The sequence below is a fragment of the Melopsittacus undulatus genome, chromosome 19, assembly GCF_012275295.1.
Source record: "Melopsittacus undulatus isolate bMelUnd1 chromosome 19, bMelUnd1.mat.Z, whole genome shotgun sequence".
Taxonomy (NCBI): Eukaryota; Metazoa; Chordata; class Aves; order Psittaciformes; family Psittaculidae; genus Melopsittacus; species Melopsittacus undulatus.
The window spans coordinates 4795743-4815073 of NC_047545.1; the positions used below are offsets into that span (position 1 = coordinate 4795743).

The window sequence follows — 19331 nt, forward strand, 5'->3', positions numbered from 1 at the left end:
AAGACAGAGCGCGTTACGTAGATGGCACGCTATGGGATCTAAATAAATAACATAAGTTACTTCCAATAAATAGAGAGTATCGAAAATATAGATGCATTGCATCAACCTCTGCAGATGGTCGGTCAGACCCGACAATACCAGAAGGGAAACGGGTTCATCCGGATGGTGCCGAGCGGAGCCGCTGGCTGGGCCATGAGCTCCTGCCCGGCTGTGGAACCAGGCTCCTTTTTGTCCTGGGTTTTTCCTTATTTTCTTTTATTTTCCCCCATTTTCATCCCCCCCCCCCCCTCCCATCTCTTGGGCCTCAGATTGGAGGCTACGCCTTGTTGAACCGAGAAAGAAAACATGTGGGAGCCCTATTTACCAAGGGAAGAAGGCTGAGGTTTTGAATCCCGCTTGATAAATTGGGAAAGTGATTTCTTCCCAGCAAGTCTCTGGACCTGTTTAAATAAGGAACGTTCCCTTTGCAAGTGCTTCCATGGAGTGGAAACAATGATGTTAGACCCGTTTCCTCCTCACAGATACCAAATTGGGAGTGAGACCATGTCAGCAAATGGGATCCCAATGGATGCGAGTGATGGGTGGATCTGAGCCAGAGCCGGAGCCCCGGCGCTCCGGCCGCTCCCGGCACCGGCCAACATTACACAAACACAGGCTGTACATAGAGCAATGTGTATAGTAAAACACAATGAGCCATCCCATAACTCACGTCGCAGAGCTGGGATAACACAACACTCGTATTTTGTGCTGTCACAACCATGGGAAGAGTTTTAAACATCTCCTTGTGTTTCCAAACCTCTTGATTTTTCCAGCCCTGTGAAGCCCCCCTCATTGCCTGGGGTGTGATGCCACCTCAAACAGCAAAGCTGCAGCAACACAGAGGCAAGCTGCAAAAACCCCAACCTAAAACCAACCCCATGCGGATGCTGCACCCTATTGAGTAGTATTAACATTAAATAACGCATGGGATGAGGAGGAAGGAGCCAGATGCAATTCTGTTGTAGCTTTGAGCAGGGAGTTTTCCGTCCTTTTTTGCCCTTTCTGCATTGTAGACATTCTTCCGGACAGCTCCAGCTCCTATTACAGCAGAGAGGGCCTTAGAAATGGAAAGCATTAGGGAAATATCAGCCTTTCCATTGGAACCACATTTCCATGCCCAGGCAGCGCGGGATGAGCAGTGCTCCTGCAGTGCAGCCGCAGCAGCTCCACGTGGAGGATGGACCTCAATGAGATGCACGATAGAAGACACACAAAGCAAAAGCCATCCTTTGGCCACGGCCGTGATGCCCCAGCTAACCCCAGGACCTGGACAGGGAGTTTTGCAGTTACAAATCCCAGCTGCATCCCAAATCCCAGCTGCATCCCAAACCCAAGCATGCAGGCGCAACCGCGGATGTCAGGCGCTTCCCCTATTCCTCTGGTGCTCAGCTGCTGAAGGGTGAAAGGAAAAAGGAGAAAAACCAGATGAATTGGAGCTATTTGTGTTGGTTTGCAACACACACATTGCATTGGGGTTGGTTTCCAGAGCTTCTTTGGGGTGCAGGCTGCATTTACACTGGCTCCCTTTGCCTTTGATCCCTGCAAATCATGGCACCCTAAATCCCTAGATATTACCAAAACCCATTTCCCAAGCAAAGGCTCCAAAATCTCTCGGCCACCTCCTTGTGCTCCGGGTAAGGAAACTCCAGGCAGTCGGGCTGCAAACCCTGCTCCCACAGCACGGGGCCCTGCTTTGCTTCTGCAACACCTTCCCTTGCTTTATTGCTCAAGTTCCTTTTGGGGTTTTATTTCCTACTGCAACAGAACTAATTTTAGTTTTATAGTAGTGAGAACTGGAAAGCACCCAAGCCCTTGAGAGCGCCTTCAGCATTAGTACATTTGGGTGCATTTACTCTGTTAAAGTCAATAGCAAGCCAATGGCTGTCCCCATCCTGCACTGCTCCTCCAGCCAGCTTCTTCCTTTCCCTGCAAGCCCTGTGCTGCAAACTCTCCCTTGCTGTGCTGCAGCACATCACCTGCGGCATGGAGCACGCTTGTCTGCTCTCAGCAGCATCCACATCCCCATGGTACAGAATCACCAGCACGGATGCTCCCTGTACCTATGGCTGCCTTCTCCCATCCCACTCTGCTGTGGTCACCTATATGAGGACTCCTCCTCATCACTACTGCGCTGGGATGGAGGGAGATGGGCTATTGAGTCCCATTGAGCCGGATGGAGGAGCTGGGACACTGCTGCGATCAGGGGGCAGCAAGCAGAGCCCTTTCCCCTCATGTTGGTTAATGCCCAGGACATGACACCAATATTCTCCTTCTGTTTATGATTTGCTTTTTCTGGGAAGAAGGCCAAGGGGAGAAAACCCATCAATCCCAGGCAGCAAATATAGCCTGGCCTGAGGACGCCAAAGTCTGCGGTCTCATTTATTTCTCCGCAGAGTAAACAAGAGTGACACTGCTGTAAATGTGAACCGGAGCCAAATCCCGGGATGAGCCCCCTCTCCCGCAGGATTCCAACCCCACCGATGGGCAATACTCACATGCCATAGCCGGGAGAGCCTGGTCTGGCTCTGGTGATGCCAAACCAGGGATGCTCCTGCACTGGCGGCTGCACCGGTGGCCTCTCGAGGCTCTGTCACCGGCAGCTGCCTGGGCTCGAGGTTAATCCAGTTACTTCAGATCAGTGTGAGCTTGACAAAGAAAAGCCCAGGGCTGCGGTGTGGAGGTGATGGCAAAGGGGGCATCGGTGGGGAGCGGAGCCAGAGCCTTCCCCCGAGCATCAGCCGGTGCCAGGGCATCTCTGACCCCAAACACAGGCACCTGGGGGGACAAACTGCCCCTGGGAGTGCAGGGACCTGCAGGGCTCAGCACGGGCACACACGGCCATTTAATGCACCCCAATAACACACACTGGGCACGCAGCACACCCTGACCAGCACCACACCATGTGCAGCAACACCCGCACAACACCCCCCGTGAACAAACACACTGCCCAGGGTGCCCCATCACCTCTGCATGGCTGGGGGACACCCCCTCTGCAACACCCCCTCTGCCTGTAACACAGCCTCTCCGTGTGACACATAATGCGCCCGGTGTTGAACATGCCCTGCGTGTGTTGCGCACCCACCGTCACCCTCCGGAGGGGCTGACAGGGACCCCACGGCCACCGCCGGGGTGGGACAACAGCCGCAAGCAGCCAGCACCGCTCCACCAACCACAGCCATCACCGGCACCCCCAACCACGTCTCTAGTCCTGTGCGGTCCTAAGGGACGCACCAGTCTGGGCTTATCCTTGTGCCCAGTCCCAGTGCCCGGTGACCAGCGCGGTTTCGGGGCCGGGTCATCACCTCTCCCTCCTGTTCCTTCACACCCCGACCCTTCACACGCAGCCGCACTCCTTGGCCGACAGCTCATTGACAGTGTAGTAACGGTTGTAGGCATCCAGGAAGGAGACATCATCGTCGTACGCCAGCGGCCGGCAGCAGGGTCGCGCTCGGACCTTTTCCTTCTTGATCCTCCTCTTGCTCCTCATGCTCTTGAGTGAGAGGTCATAGCTGCGCAGGGCGGCCTCGCAGGTGCCGCTGCAGTACCGGAACAGAACCGTCTCATCGGACTCATAGCCCAGGCCCAGCTCACTGACGCTCACCTCCAGCTCCTTCAGTGCACAGGGTTTATGGCGAGCGCGGGCGCGCTTGCGGCGGCTGCCGGTGCGGGGGAACAGGGGCAGCTCGTGCCCACCCGAGTTCATGGCCTGCCGGTAACGCTCCACCAGCGCCGCGATCAGCTGCCGGAGCTCCCCCTCTGTGTAGCTCTCCAGCAGGCTGCTGTCTGCAAGGGAATGGGTGTGTGTCAGTCGGTGCCCCCCTTGCTCCATAGCATGGAGGTGGCTTAGGGCACATGGAAACATAGAATGGTTTGGGTTGGAAAGGAGCTTAGGGTCATCCAGCTCCAACCCCCTGCCATGGGCAGGGACACCTCACACTAAACCATGGCACCCAAGGCTTCATCCAACCTGGCCTTGAACACTGCCAGGGATGGAGCATTCACAACCTCCCTGGGCAACCCATTCCAGTGCCTCAGCACCCTCACAGTAAATAACTTCTTCCTTACATCCAATCTAAACCTCTGCTGTTTCAGTTTGAACCCGTTCCCCCTTGTCCTATCACTACAGCCCCTAATGAAGAGTCCATCCCCAGCATCCTTATAGCCCCCTTCAGACACTGGAAGCTGCTCTGAGATCTCCATGCAGCTTCTCTTCTCCAGGCTGAACAGCCCCAATGTTCTCAGCCTGGCTCCATACAGGAGCTGCTCCAGCCCCTGAGCATCCTCGTGGCCTCCTCTGGACTTGTTCCAACAGTTCCATGTCCTTTCCATGTTGAGGACACCAGAACTGCACACAATGCTCCAGGTGAGGTCTCACAATGGCATCCCCTCAGTGCCATGGGTCAGTGGTGGCCTTGGCAGTGCTGGGGATCGGTTGGACCTGCTGCTCTTAAAGGTCTTTTCCACCCTGGTTCATTCTATGATTCAATAGGGGTGGCCTGGGGCAGGTGGACGCTGCCCACACTGGAGGTCCCCAGGGCAGTGCCCATCCCCTGTGCTGGTTCCCAGCAGCCGTCTTGAGGTGTGCATGAGGCACCCCAAGGCTTTAAAACCCGAACCCCAAACCCCGAGGCCAGAGCTCCCCTGTGGCCTTGGGAACCCCAGGGTGAAAAACCCCAAACTCCTTCATCTCCTTTCCCTTTTCTTGCCTTATTTTCTTGTTTCCTCCCTCCCAGCTCTCCCCTGCCTGGAGCTGTCCCAAACAGCCCCTTCCACTCCCAGCACAACACAGAATCAAACTGGTCTGGGTTGGAACGAGCTTAAAGCTCCTCCAGCTCCAACCCCTTCCACTGGAGCAGCTGCTCCAAGCCCTGTGTCCAACCTGGCCTTGAGCACTGCCAGGGATGGGGCAGCCACAACGATTCTGGGGATCTTTATTCCTCTTCCTTGCCAATCAGCCAGAGTGTTTCCCTATGGCCTGGGTGGAAGATCTGCCTCCCCCAACGTGCAAACTGTCCCCAGCCACCACTGGCAGCATCCAAATCCCTTTATCCAAACCCTGAAGCTGGGGTTGGTCCAGCTCAGCGCCGGGGGAAGTGCAGGAAGGATGGAGGAAAGTGTAATTTAACAACTTGTCATCGATTCCCACGTTTCAGCCCCAAAAGAAGTTGCTCTGGTTTGGAATGGGAACAGGCACGCCAGGATGCTGAGCCAGCTGCCAGCACCAAAGGGGGAGGCTGCTGCTTCCCTGTGGAGTGGAGCCGTCCCCCTCATGTTCAGCTCCCGTTTGACATGGAGCATGTGTCAAAATAGCACAGAAACATTGAAAAAAACCCTGAAAATTAAAGAAAATAAAAAGCCATTTGGTGCTAAAAAAGCAGCTTCTTTGCATTACGATGAGCTCTTTGCATGCTCACAGTTTGGTGCCCAGCGCCTGCACTGCAGGACCCCCCACTGCATCCCAAGCTCCTCCTTAACCATGCATAGAGGGGTGTGCAGAAGCAAGAGCAGGGAAAGAAACCAGGGAATAAACCCTCTGGAGCTTTGTGAGCTGGAAGCGTGTCCCAATGGGAATCTGGGGCTGGATGCTGTGGGATCAGGAGGGACGGTGGCCCCAGCGCAGAGGCACAGCAGCTTACACTGGGCAAGCAGCGAGCTGTGGCGTTGCAGGGCCCGTGGGGATCTCCGGGGAGCCACCGGCAGCGAGGAGGAGGAGGAGGAGGAGGATGATGCCCGTGAGGAAGACGGCGAGGAAGGCAAGGGGCTGTATTTCCGGCTTCCGTTGAACATGTCTCTACAAACTAAAATGGATAACATGGAACTGAGGAGCATCGATGCAATGGCTGCAAACTTCCATACCTTCATCTTAGAGCAAGTCAGAACATTGAAACTCTGCAAAACAGGCAAAACAAATATCCTTATTACGTGGCCTTCACCCATGGCCCCTCTTCCCACCCCCCATCCCCACGGCTTGGACTGGAGGACCATCTCCCATAGGACCACCAGCATCCCCTTGGCTCCATCTCATCCCCTCTGCCGTCCTGAGACCGGAGCAGTGTTAGTGTAGGGAAACTGAGGCACGGAGATAGGGCTGCACTGCAGAGGGGGCATTGGCCACAGCAGGTGAGGGTGGCCTGGGGCCAGGGGTGGCAAAAGGACAAGGGGCTGTCCTCAGCCAAGCCATGCAGCCTGGCCGGGCAGGCTGGTCTCTAGTGGAAGGTGTTGGGACTGGATGAGCTTTAAGGTCCCTTCCAACCCAAACCATTCCTTGATATCCACCTCCCGTCACTCCGGCCAAGTTTCCTCACACCAGCGGCTGGCATCACAGGGGAAGGCTGCGAGTAAAGGACGGACAAACTCATGTCACCCCAGCCCATGACACCTCTTTGCCTGGCACATCCCCTCCTTGGGACATGGGGAGCAGTGTAAGGAGCCGCAGCTCCATCATCCTTCCTCCTCCTCGCAGAGCCCCGATGTGCTTTGGTGTCCTTGCCCAGATGCTCAACCAGAGCTCAAATCCCTCCCTGCTGGCACAAGGACATGGCAGCTCCATCCAACCCAGCCCAAATCATGACAACCTCAGGAAGAAGGGAATGGGATGCCTGGAGCATCCCAGCAGGGCTGCAAGGCTTCTGGTAGGACCTTGGCCATGCAGAACATCCAGTGCAGCCCAGCCTGGTTTCTCAAAGCATAAAGGAACCCCACTGGCATTTCCCTCGCAGGCAAAGCGCACCCTTACCTTGTGCCATTCCATTTCCTCCATCCAAAGCACGTTGGATCTGGTGGGATTTTACAACTGACCTTGCAGCCAGGCAGGGCAGCAGGGAATTGGGTCCGTGCTCCCATCAATGGGCATTAAATCCCCATCAAGGATGCTCTGGAAGCTGCACCCTCTTGCAGCTGCCTCCCGGCCCCTTGTTTGATTCCAGCTCCTTACAAAGTCCAAACATTTCCCCTTTTCAAATACATTTTCCACCAGGGAAAAGAAAAAGTGGTTCCTGTTCAGCAATTTGTGGCCAAACAGAATTTACCAACGGGGGGGAAAAATGTTTATTCCCAAATGGAATTTGACAGGTTCCTGCTCTTGAAGAACACAAGGAGGGCTGGGAACGCCGCCTCCTTGCCAGAAAGCCTTTCCTTGACAGGATGCAGCTAATTGCACATTAGCTAACAGTGATTATCTGCCCTGTAGGTTACAAGGTAATTGTAGAACCCAGCCAGAGCCTAAATAGTTTCAACTATAAACAATGCCAAGCTAGGAAAAGAATAGTTTCACCATATAAGGAGGTCAGACCATGCGGGAACACGGTGGTGGAGCTGGAGGAGATAAGCACCAGCAGCACCAGGTCAGAGCCTGCAGCCAGCTCGTGGGGAGCATCAGGAGCACCAGGAAGGGGGTGGGATGCTCCTGTCCCTGCCTCCTCCTGCAGAGCCAAGGTGGAGCTGTCGCCCCATCCAGAAGGTGAGAGGAGGGTGATGGAGGCGCTGGGTGTTTGGCACCTACATCCATCACTGTGACGAGATGAGCTCTTAGGCAGAAGCTCTTCCCTGTGAGGGTGCTGAGGTGCTGGCACAGGGTGCCCAGAGAAGCTGTGGCTGCCCCATCCCTGGCAGTGCTCAAGGCCAGGTTGGACACAGGGGCTTGGAGCAGCTGCTGCAGTGGAAGGGGTCCCTGTCTATGGCAGGGGTTGGGGCTAGAGGAGCTTTAAGGTCCATTCCAACGCAAACCCTTCTGGGATCCTGTGATTCCATGAATTGGGTGCCTTAAGTTCAGATTTCTCCTCTGAGATAAAAGCAGGAGCAGGGAAAAGGTGCTGAAAACGCTCACCAGCATCAAACGGTTCCCAGCAAGGCAGAGGGGATGGGTGCCAAGAGGTGAAGCACTGAGGAAGCTGCTGTTTGCTCTTGGAGACCTGGTGACAGCTCAGAAGCAAAGGATGCGAGGAGGAACAGCAGCCCCAAGTGATGCAGATGCAGGGGTTCGGATGGTGGGAAGGGACCCGCATGCAGTGATGTTGGATGTGAGGACAAGCAGCTTTTGGCAGCTGATGTTTGGGCATTCTGGGAGGTGAATATGGTGATGGACAACCAGGATGGGATCACCCATGACCTGGATCTTCATCATCACCTCCTGAGCTGCTCGCGGCTGTGCCGGGGAGGGAAGGGCTGAGACCTTCAACCCATCCACCTGAGAAAGTGCCTTGGCTCATTGCAAGCCCATAAAACGTTAGCAGAGCGGTTCCAGCCCTGCTGCACATCCCATAAAAGAGGCTGCTATTCCAGCAGCCAGGCAGCCTGGCCCCCACCCATCACCAGTGACCTTTCCAAAGGCTGAAATCCCAGCTCCAGCGTTCAAAACAACATCAAAACCCCAACATTCCAGGCTTTGCCTTTGGTTTCTCTCTCTCTAAAAAGCCTCGGACCACGAGTGCCAACCTGCAGTGAGAGCTGAAGGCTGGGCTGAGGGGAAAAACACACACAAAGAGAGGAATCGGAGCCGTGACTCAGCCGGGATGGTGCCAGAGCTGCCCTCTCCCATCCTCCTGCTTTCCACATAGCTCAAGCCTACTCCCAGCAATGATAAATGATCCCATTTGAGGCATGGGGCCCAGGTTGCTGCCAACACATCCTGGGGTGGACACAGGGATTCTCCCCAGCTCCACGAGAGCCCGAAGTCTCCATCACCTGCCCCTCCATCACCAAGTCTCCATCTCTCAGCCCTACCCAGGGCTCACTGCTTCCCAAGCAGAGCAGAAACCGCTCCGTGTCCTGGAGACCTGGAAATCCTATGGAAAAGGAGCCAACAGCGGCAGGGCCAATTCCTGTCTCTGTGTCTGGAAGGAGCAAGCTGATTGTCTTGGCTCCCCCCTGCTGCAGACCCCTCCATGCTCCTCTCAGTTTCCTTTCAAAGGGGATCCAATGAATCCACCCCGCGGCCCTAAGGAAACTCTTCCAAGCCTCACTCTTCAGCAGAAATCCCATTAAATAAACTCGAATCAATCCAGTCTTGTTTCTGCTTGGGCTTCCCTTCAGCCCCCAAGTGTCAGCATTTCCTTTGCTTTTTCCTGTGAAATCCAAAAGCAGAGACCCCTTTCCCTGCGGATGCATTACCTTTGCTCACAAACCTGCAGCATTTGGGGCTTCTCGGACTTCCCTCACTGCTCACACCCTCAGTTCTTCTCATCCCTCTTTTCTAACCCATGCCTGATGCTTCAAGCAGGATTTGCTCCCAGTATCCACTGCCTTGAAGCCTCAACTCCTTGAGCCATGGGATGAGGAGGGAAAAGCAGAGATTTCTCTTTTGTACCCTTCTTGCTGGAAGGGAGAAGGAGCAGACATGAAAACTCTCAGCCCTGATGCATCAAAGCCCAGGGACCAAGAGAACCCAAAAGACATTATATCCTACATAAGTGTGCCATCAATTCACAGCACATTCATGCTTCCGGGCACTGATTTATTACCTTCAAGCACTTGGTCTCAGCCACGCTGTGCAAGAATGGAGGAGGCCATGGAGTGGCCGAGGGTTTTCTGGCACCACAAAGCACTTGGAAAGACAAAGGCCTTGACGGGACATCAGAGAGAGCTTCCACCTGCCACACACTGTTTATTTGAGTGCCTTACATGGGAGCCAAGCTGCTTTGAAATCCGGCTCCTCATGACTCATCCCACTGGAATTAAACAATTTCCATCCAGGCTCATGGGGAAGCAGCTCCAGAGGCTGCTGCAAAGCAGCTCCTCCAGCTCCAAGCCTGCTCTGAGGATGGTCGGAGGGGACAGGGATGGTGGGAAGCACCCAAGCAGGGCTCATTGCAAGCTCCTGATGTGCTCCGTTGGGAGTGGAACCCCCCGGAGAGCATCAGTGTGTTTGACACCCCCAAGCAGGGTGGATGCTGCACTGGGGGTACCAGCCTAGAGTAGGATGCCTCAAACCAGCTCCAGAACGGCAAAACTGGGCCCAAAGTGGGGAATGCTGAAAGGGAAAAGCAGCCCCAAAGCCGGGTCTGGGTTGAACTGAGGTTTGCTGTGTACATGGGGGGAAAACCCCCAACATTCCCATCTCCAGGGGTGATTCCTGGGACACTCAGAGTCTCAGCACACATTCCCTTGGCTGGCGACACAGCAGCAGCAGCCGGGTCCCCGCTGGCGGCTCTCCCACAGCCTCGTGCTTTGAACACCAAAGGCACGGATGGCCAATGGCACATCCCACATCCCTGCTCATCCCTGCCCCTCCTTCTTCCCCTCCCCAGCTCTTCCCGTTCCCCCATAAGCAAAACCAGAGCCGCGCACGGGACACATGGTTCTGTTTTGCCTAAGTGAAAACCAGACCAAGATGAGAAGCTCCAAAGCTCTTCCCGCAGCCCCAGTCCCCTCCCAAAAGAGCCCACCACAAACAAGCCAGACCCCGATCCCTGGGACATGACCACAGCCTGGATCCTCTAGGAATTCCTCTTGGGGTGACCACCAAACCCTATCCCAGTGAGGAAACGGAGCCGCTCTCAGCCCTATGGGATGGTGAAGGGGGAGAAGGGGCCATGGTGGGGTGGGGGGAGCATCCGCATTCCCGGGATGCGGGGAGCCCCTCGGCTGACACGCCAACCCCCGGGAAGCTGCAGCGTTCCCACGCTGACATGACATTTACATTCGGGCTGAATTACAGCACTTTGGGTTTACATCCCTGCAAACAGCTTTGAGGGGGATGAACACCCCCCCACCCCCCCCCCCCCCGTCCAAAGCACCACAAGGGAAATGAGCAGAGAAACCACATTTGGTGGCTTTGCCACAGCCAGGATGCTGCGGGGATGGGCTCCAGCCTGAGAGCCGAGCCCCCCTCCGACAGAGCAGCCTCCATCCGTATCCCCACCATTGCCCTCATGTCAGGCTCCAGGGAGTTAAAGCAGCTCAGAGGGAGATGGCAGCAGGAGGTAGCAGGGGTTTCAGGTACCTCAACCCATCACCATCACCCTGTAAATCACCTGGCACCATCCCGGTGCTCCCAGCCCATGAACCCCATCCCCAGACCCATTCTGGGGCTGGACCCCTCGGAATGGGGTCGCAATGGACGCGGATGCCAGGATGATGCTGACCGCTCTCACCATCTCCTGTCCCTCCCATGGGGTTCCTGCTCTCAGCACCCAGCGGGGAGACCATCAGCCCCGTGGGATGCATCCATGCTCTGGGAATGCACCAGCTCCTTGGATTCCTTCCCCAGAGGTGCTGCCTGGACCCTCGTGTCATTAACGAACAGGGAAGATGCAGGAAGCTCCTGTGGGATGAATCCCACTGCAGACACAGCCCTGAGCCCTGCGGGTGCCAGTGCTTGGACCAGCTCAGCCCTGGCTGGGTTCAGCTGATCCCTATGAGGGCACATAAGGATGGTGATGTCCTCATCTCCCATCCCTGCTGCTTGCTCTGTGGCTCGCCGGGGCAGGCAGAGGCAGAAACGCAGCTGCAATATCAATGAGCAGCAAAGGACAAGGAGAAAGCAGTTTAAATGCAGCACGACTCTCACTGCAGCACTCACGGACACAGGAAGGTGCCTGCAAGGGGGTCTGAGGACACCAGGACATAACCAGCACTTCCCAGGACTGCACAAACAATCATTTAAACCAGCAAAGGGCCATAGAATTCCAAATGGGTTGGGTTGGAAGGGACCTTAAAGCTCATCCAGCTCCATGGGCAGGGACCCCTTCCACTGGAGCAGCTGCTCCAAGCCCCTGTGTCCAACCTGGCCTTGAGCACTGCCAGGGATGGGGCAGCCACAGTGATTTTGAGGATCTTTATTCCTCTTCCTTGCTAAGGATCAGCCGCAGCGTTTAAATCAGGCTGGACATGGATGCTGTGGTCCCAGCTCCGGTCCCCAGTGTGTCCCTGCTCACCCTGGCAAGGGCAGCAAGGCCACTGCACCCCAGCCACCTTTGTAAGCTGATTCCGTCAGCTCTAAGCAGCAGCAAGAGCTGCCCTTTGTGGTAAGAGATGAGTAATTAGAGGTAAATGACGATCAAACGCTTCAGGTGGTTTCACTCCACACATCAGCTGGAGCAGAGCAGGGCTCATGGCTGGAACAGGGAATGAGGTTGGAATACAAACAGCAAACCCATCCCCACTGATGCAGCCAAACCCCTTTTGCTGATGGGCAGAGAAAATACAAGTGGTTCCTTCGGAATCACATTAAATCCAGGAGGATTTTATAGCCCCCCCCCCCCCCAAGCAGATCCTCACCAGCACTGGGCACCCATGGGTGCTGCTGTGCCCACATTGTGCACTACCCAGCACTGTTCCCCCAGCACTTCATGCCAAAACCTGATGTCTGGATGTCAGTGCCTATTTCCCCTCGGTGACAAAGCATCCCCCGTGCACTAAATCATTGCACGATGCCAAAAAGGGCTGGTTTGTTGGAGGAAACCAATTACTGGGGCTTGTTTGGACAATCCCAGTGCCTGGGGAAACAGGGCTGGGAGCTTTCATTCTGGCAGCGAGATGGAGCCCAGGCCCCAGCTGTGCTCTTCCCTGGGCTGGTTTCAACACCGCTGGTACCTGGGAGCTGCCACAGGGGCAAAACCTCCTTCAATGGAGCCAGGGGGGAGAATACAACAGAGGAAGGAGGGTGACGGGGCCCTAAGGGCATTGTCTTCTCCCATTTGGGCTGTGTTTGCCTTCCCTGGTTTGTAGTTTCCCTTCCCTGTGGATTTGGCATCACAGCATGCTCGGCCCCCCCCCGTGCTGCAGCGTGCCTCAGTTTCCCCTTTGCAAACACACCCTGGGAGCACAACGGTCCTTGGAGACTCCGTGGATGAATTCCTTGTTTTCCCAGGGTGCCTGTGGGAGCAGAGGCCACCTCTGGCTTCTCCATGTGTCTCCAGTGGACTGGGATTTTCCTTTCCTTCCTGCTCTTATCCCTAAAGAAACAGGTCCTGCCCTAACCCAGCATCCCTGCAAGCGGGACAGGTTGAGCCAGAAACAAGCCCCTGGATGCTCAATGAGGGATGAGGACCCTCTGCATCCCTCAACAGGATCCATCCACATCCCTCAACAGGGAGCGCCGGTGATGCCGATGCCACTTCCAGCCCAGCAGTGGGAATTCCTCCCTATCTTCACTCCATTTTCCCCTCTCTATATGTCTTTAATTCCTTTCTGCACAGAAGGAGCTGGCTTGTCAAGGCACCCGCCGGGGATTACAGCGCTTTTCTAAGGGCAGAGAGACCCAAGAGATGTTTGCAAATCCAATTTGCACTAAACCCTTCCAGTGGGATTTGGACGGTGCACAGACTAATATCCCATTTAGCATTTACTGTCCGACTCCAGCAGCAACTGCCGACATCTTGAACCACTTAGTGCTGCTCCAGAGAGAACAGATGAGGAATTCCTCCTGAGACAGCTACAGAGATGAGCTGGGAATGGAGATTTTAGGTGGAGAAAGTTCCAAACTGGGACATACTTGGGATAAAGAAGGGCTGGAGATGATAGGAATTGCTGGAGGCAGCAGGTCAGCGTCACCCCGACCTTTGCATGCAGAGATGCTGATACGGTGGTGCAGCATCACACCAAGGGACACATTCCCTGAGCTTTCCCATCCAACCTGCTTGGGATGCCCTCTTCCACATGGAAGAGCCACACAGCTTCCAAACCAGCAAAGCTTTGCCACCTGATTGTAGTCAGGGGTGTTGTTGTGCAGGAGAGCTGCAGTGACACTGACCTTCCCATCCTGCTGCCATCTCCTATGGCTCCAGCTCAGACCTGATTGAGCTATAGATGAGAGACTGGGATCATTTATCCCACCCCGAGCCGATGCCGTGGTGCTCTCCATGCTGCTGTAAACCACTGCAGCCACACAGCTCTTGTGCATCATCCCTGTCCCTGCCCATCACCAGGCTGGGACAATCCCTCACACCCTCCCAGTGTCCCCAGCCCAGCAGGGAGCCCTGGCACAGTGATGCCACCTCTCCTCCATCACCGTGGCACACGCAGCCCGTCCTGCTGCAGCTTCTGAGCCGGCATTTGGGGATGGAACGGATCAATCGCTCTGGAATCTGCTCTTGGAGACAGACAGGGGCCAGACCCCTCTCTGCTCCCACCAGTCCTCTGCCATGCAGATCCTATCAAGGCCAGGTTGGACACAGGGGCTTGGAGCAGCTGCTCCAGTGGAAGGGGTCCCTGCCCGTGGCAAGGGTTGGAGCTGGAGGGGCTTTGAAGGCTCCTTCCAACCCACACCATTCCATGACACCACAAGCGATGCTTTCCCAGGGCACAGCCCCTCATGCCCACACTGCCCATTCTGAGGATGCCTCACACCACCCAAATCCTGGCTGAATCCTTCCAGCCTCTCCCCCAAAACACCTCCCTTGGGCACTAAACAGGCTCCTGTGTCCTCTGCTTTGGGGCCATGGGGCGATGTCTCCAGCCCGAGCCCTGCCCTTCCGAGCATCAGTGCCAGCAGCCGCCTCCTGCATCCTCCTGCCACGTGCGGCAGCTCCGCCGCTGGCACCATCACTCCCAGACGGCTCCATGGAGCTGCTAAGCCTCAAGAATGTGCTCTTAAACAACCAGCACCACTTCAGAGAGCAGCTGCCCTGCGAGACGGGAGGGGAGCCTCTTCCCTGGGACACCACAAGATGCTCTGGTGCCATACCCGAGGTTCCGGCTGGCTTTGGCACAAGGGCACAGCATCCCTGCCTGCCCTGGGGAAGGCAGCAGAGAGGGAGAACCCCAAAAGGCCACTCCAGCACCTTGCTGGAGCCATCCCCTGCCTGTTCCTCCCAGCACAGGAGCTGCCCATGGACCACAACTGCTGGGATGGACCCTAAGGATTCCAGCCCTGTGGCACAGGGACAGGCTGCCCCTGCTCTGCTCCAGGAGCACAGCATGAGGCTGTCCAGGGCAGCAACACTGGGGGCTCTGCCCCATTTTATGGGGCCAAAAGGTCCTCTGCCTTCAGCAAGTCCAACAGCCCCTGTGTTTGATAGGGAAGGGTCAGGGAGCAACAAGAGCAGCAGCAAATGTACCCCATGCATGCAGGGAGGGTGGCAGCCAGCTCCACCTGGACACAGCCAAACCCAAGAGGATTAAAGGCAAAAAGACCACCACAAGCCATGTAGAAGCCAATGGCCAGCCCTTCCTAACCCCCCCAAAGCCCCCAAATCCCCAAAATCCTCACTTATTGCTTGTTTTAAATGGACTTTGAAACTTGGCCTTCATTTGGGACCCATTTTTCACCCTGGGAAGGACTAGGGTGGGCTAACAACAGCTCACCCCTCTGCTGCAGCCTGGGAAAATACAGACCAAGGGCAAATCAAAGGGCTCCCTAAAGCCCAGAGCCCTCCTACAGCAAGCTCCACAAGCCTAGAGCCTGCTCAGCACTGGGTATCACCCAGGAGAGCTCATGGATGGCAGATCCAAGATCTAGAGGTGGATGCTCCATCCCTCCAGACATTCCAGGCCAGGCTGGATGTGGTTCTGGGCAACCAGGTCTAGATAAAGCTGTTGCTGCTCATTGCAGAGGGCTTGGACTGGATGAGCTTTGGAGGCCCCTTCCAGCCCAAATCATTCCATGATTCTACGATTCTATGGGATTTAACTGCAAGAAAAGCTGCTGAAATAGAGAAAACTGCAACTCCTGCTTTGGCTTATTGCAGCCTGGGCGTGATGCTAAAGGAGGAACTTCCCCTCCTGGGCCATGTGCTGTGTGGGGATGTCGGCCCCTGAGCCCTGCTTCCCTCCCAGCAGCCTCCATCCATCCCCTTACATGCTCCGTTTGGACCAAGTTCAAAGGAAACCTTTTCTGCTGGAATCGGAACAGAATGTGGCTCCATCCGAATCAAAACCCTCCAGGAAAGCAGGGCTGATGTGACTGACATTGCTGATTAGGGGACCGACACTCAGTGACGCAGCTGCACAAGGAAATGGTTTCTCCTCGTCGTCCCACAACAACGTGGTGGCAAAGAGATTGTTTCAGTTTAGCTCTTTGGGTGTCGAGGTACAAAGTGAACCTGGTTTGGGTTTCATGGGGAAAAAGCAATGGGAAGGAAACTGCTCATGGCATTTCCCTGTCCAGGGGCAGGGAGTTGCATCATTTAGGCATGAGGCTCTTGGGATGCTCCTTCACATGAGAACACCCCTGTGCACCTGGCACAACCAGTTTGGGTTTCTCTTCCTCTCCTTTAAGTTTAATGGAGAAATATTAGGCCAAATCCCAAGAAAAGCTTGGTTGGGTGGAACTTCCCCAGTCCAACCCAGCAGACGGCTTACCCTGACCAAGGGACCAGCCCCTTGGCTGCATCGCTGCAGCAGCACTCCAGGGATTCCAAGTGTTCCCTGGCATGGTGGTAGTGGAAGAAGAGGCTGGTACCCAGATCCTTGCCCCCTCCCCATGCCAGAGCAGGAGCAGATGCTGCTGCCCCCCATGGGCTTAGCAAGAGCTCTGGAAGCAGGATTGTGCACATGTTCTTCAGCTTATATCAGCAATCATAGAATCATGGGTTGGGTTGAAGGGACCTTAAAGTTCATCCAGTTCCACGGGCAGGGACCCCTTCCACTGGAGCAGCTGCTCCAAGCCCCTGTGTCCAACCTGGCTTTGAGCACTGCCAGGGATGGGGCAGCCACAGCTTCTCTGGGCACCCTGTGCCAGCGCCTCAGCACCCTCACAGGGAACAGCTTCTGCCTTATCTCCTAACCCTGAACAGCCCCTGGTTAAGTGTGATCAGGGAAAAAACCAACCCACAGCAGTAAAACACACACCAGCCCTGAGAGGCACAACTGCATCCCTTGCACCAGCACCCACACAGGGCCCCAGGACCCTCCCTCCTCTCAGCATCTCCCTCTATGCCAAGGCTCAGCCCTGCTGTGAGATGCTCCACAGGCAGGGGCTGACATCAACAGGCAGCTGAGGGCTCTTTGTGCCCCTCTCAAGCCCACCTCTGCATGGCCAAAGCACAGGATAGGGTTTTCCTGGGTAGGAAGCTGCTTGTCCATGTGCTGAACACCTTGGGGACAGTGATGGGATGCCTGCTCTGGCCTACTCTGTGCTTAGGGCATCACGAGAGGTACTTGACCTCAGAAAGTGCATAATGCACCCGAAGATGGAAAACAACCTTAAAAGCTCACCCTGGAGCCCCTGAGCCAGGTAGGGCTACAGGAGAGCAGCCCAAGGAGGTCTTGGAGGGCAGGGTGATGGCAAAGCAGAGCTGTGATTCGCATCTGCACCGTGGGAGGGCACCCAGTGCAGCACAGCCTGGGCTGCTCCAGCGCTCAGCACCACCCAGCCCTCAGCACCAGCACCGTGGGGTACCCAGGGAGAAGGGACACCGGAGAAGTGCCAGCACCTCCATGCCCCCCCACGCTGTGTCACAGCAGAATGGACCAGCTCCTGTTATTTCCAGCCTAGGGGCTGGATGCTGCGAGGCCTGGAAGGTGCTGGGTCTCCCCTTGCCCTGGTAAACCCTGTGGCTGTGCAGCCCAGGAGAAGCTCGGCTCTGGTGCCGCATCTTGCTGCAAAGTAGCTGCAACCACACACAGACTGATTGCAAAGCAGGAGGCACGGAGAGCTCGGCATTCCCTGGGTGCTGCAGCTGCATTGGGATGCACTGCGCCTTCTCTGCTCCAGGCAGTGCAGGAGCTGGACCAGGACTGAGCAAGAGCTCCGAGGACCAGCACGATGTAAAAGTCGAGGTGTAGAAACATGGAAATCTCATTTCTCCTCACTCTAAGCCCAGCCCTGGACCTGCTGGAGCTGGAGGAGCAGGACAGGCCCCGCAGCTGCTGCCATGGGGTGACACTGAGGATGCAAACCTCAGGCACAGCATCACCAGCTCTGCTTTGCAACCCGGAGTCAGGGCTGTAATGGGTCTGAACCAAAGGCCAACTTAGAACCAGCAGCTAAAAAAACAAAACCAAGAACTCAAACAAAACCCTTGCACAGAGCCCCCCTCTTCCCTGCCTGATTGCTCTGTTCTGCTCCATGCAGCACCTCACTTGCTTCTGCAGTTAAATCTAGGAGCACCCATGACCCTGAGAGCCTGAATGTGGGATCCACACACGATCAGCCCCAGGACTGCAGCACACATCAGGACTCCCACACCACTTCCACCAGCCGCCAGCCCCTTCTCCTCCTGTGATAAACCGTGCCCTCGACCCAGCGCCTAATTGAGGATTGGCTCCCGAAGCAACGATGGGATTTAAATCAGTGCTGGCTACAAGCTACCATATATGTGCAATAAAGACACCCGAGGTCTCGGTTGTTTTCATAAAGCCTCCGTGCAGACCGCAGCAAGAGTGGGAAATTCCCTCCCTCGATGAATTCGCCTCCCAGCCCCTGCTAAGGGCTGGAGATGGAAACCTCGGCTCGGCGGTGGCCGAAAGCCGGCGGCTGGAGCCGGGAGGAGGTGACGGGGCTGCAGATGCCGCAGATCCTTCCGTTCCTTAAACTAATATTTAGACAGGACACGTTCCCCCCCCCCCCCAGGGAACAAACTGCACCCGGAGCCGTCCCGAGCCGTGTTTGTGTTCCTGCGTGTGGGACGCTCTCCAAGTATGAAGCCAACTCCTTCGGCAGCCGCAACGGCCGCCCCGACGCCGAGCGAGAGATGAGCTGCGGGGCCCGATCCTGCTCCCCCCCGCCCCGCACCGCGGCGGCCCCAAGGACCCGGTTCGGCCCAGTTGCGGGTCCCACCATCCAACCGCACCGCGCTCGGACGGGACGTGCGGCCCCGGGAGGGGAAACGAACAGCGGTGAAGCCCCTCTGGGGTAGGGGGGAAGAGGCTCCGCCGGGACCCGGCCGGCCCCGCAGCGCCGGCCGAGGGCAGGATCAGTCCCGCAGGTGCCCGGGGCCGCCCGCGGCGCTTACCTGGAGGCCGGGCCGGTGCTCAGCGCTCAGCGGCGGCTCCGGACCGGGGCCGGGGCCACGGCACGCGTGGGGCCGGGGACCGCCATGGGCGAGCGGCGGAGCGGCTCGGGGCTGGCTCGGCTCGGCTGGAGCACGGAGCGGGGGGGGGGGGCTCGGCCACCGCCTCCTCCCCGCGGCGAGGGGCGGGTTTGGAGCCTGCCGGTTCCCCCGCCCCGCCCGGGTCCGCCTCCGTCCGGTCCCGAGCCCAGCTCCGCTCCGCTGCCGGTGCCGGTCCCGTCCCTGCGCCCTCCCGGTGCCGCCGCAGCTTCCCCGGCCGAGGCACCGGTCGCTTCTCGCAGCGGAGCCGATGGGGTCTGCCCGGCCCCTCCCGCCCCGCCCCGCCCCGCCCGGGTCCTGTCCCGGAGCCCCCGGTTCTGCCCCGGAGCCCCCGTTCCTGCCCCGGAGCCTCGGCACTGTCCC

General features: G+C 56.8%; 1 protein-coding gene across 2 annotated transcripts; it reads right to left on the bottom strand.

Annotated features, from left to right (window-relative positions):
- Positions 1 to 302: 302 nt before the first annotated feature.
- On the bottom strand, positions 303 to 18990 carry NRTN (neurturin). Of its 2 annotated transcripts, none has more exons than XM_034070992.1 (3): positions 18873 to 18990; positions 5676 to 5837; positions 303 to 3822 (listed from the first exon to the last, which is right to left on the bottom strand). In XM_034070992.1, exons 2-3 carry the CDS (start codon positions 5824 to 5826, stop codon positions 3374 to 3376), a joined length of 600 nt encoding a protein of 199 aa, XP_033926883.1. In that variant the 5' UTR covers positions 5827 to 5837; positions 18873 to 18990; the 3' UTR covers positions 303 to 3373. The 2 variants fall into 2 exon arrangements, with proteins under 2 accessions (XP_033926883.1, XP_033926884.1); XM_034070993.1 differs by having other exon boundaries at positions 5676 to 5928; positions 18873 to 18978.
- Between the last annotated feature and the right edge of the window lie 341 nt (positions 18991 to 19331).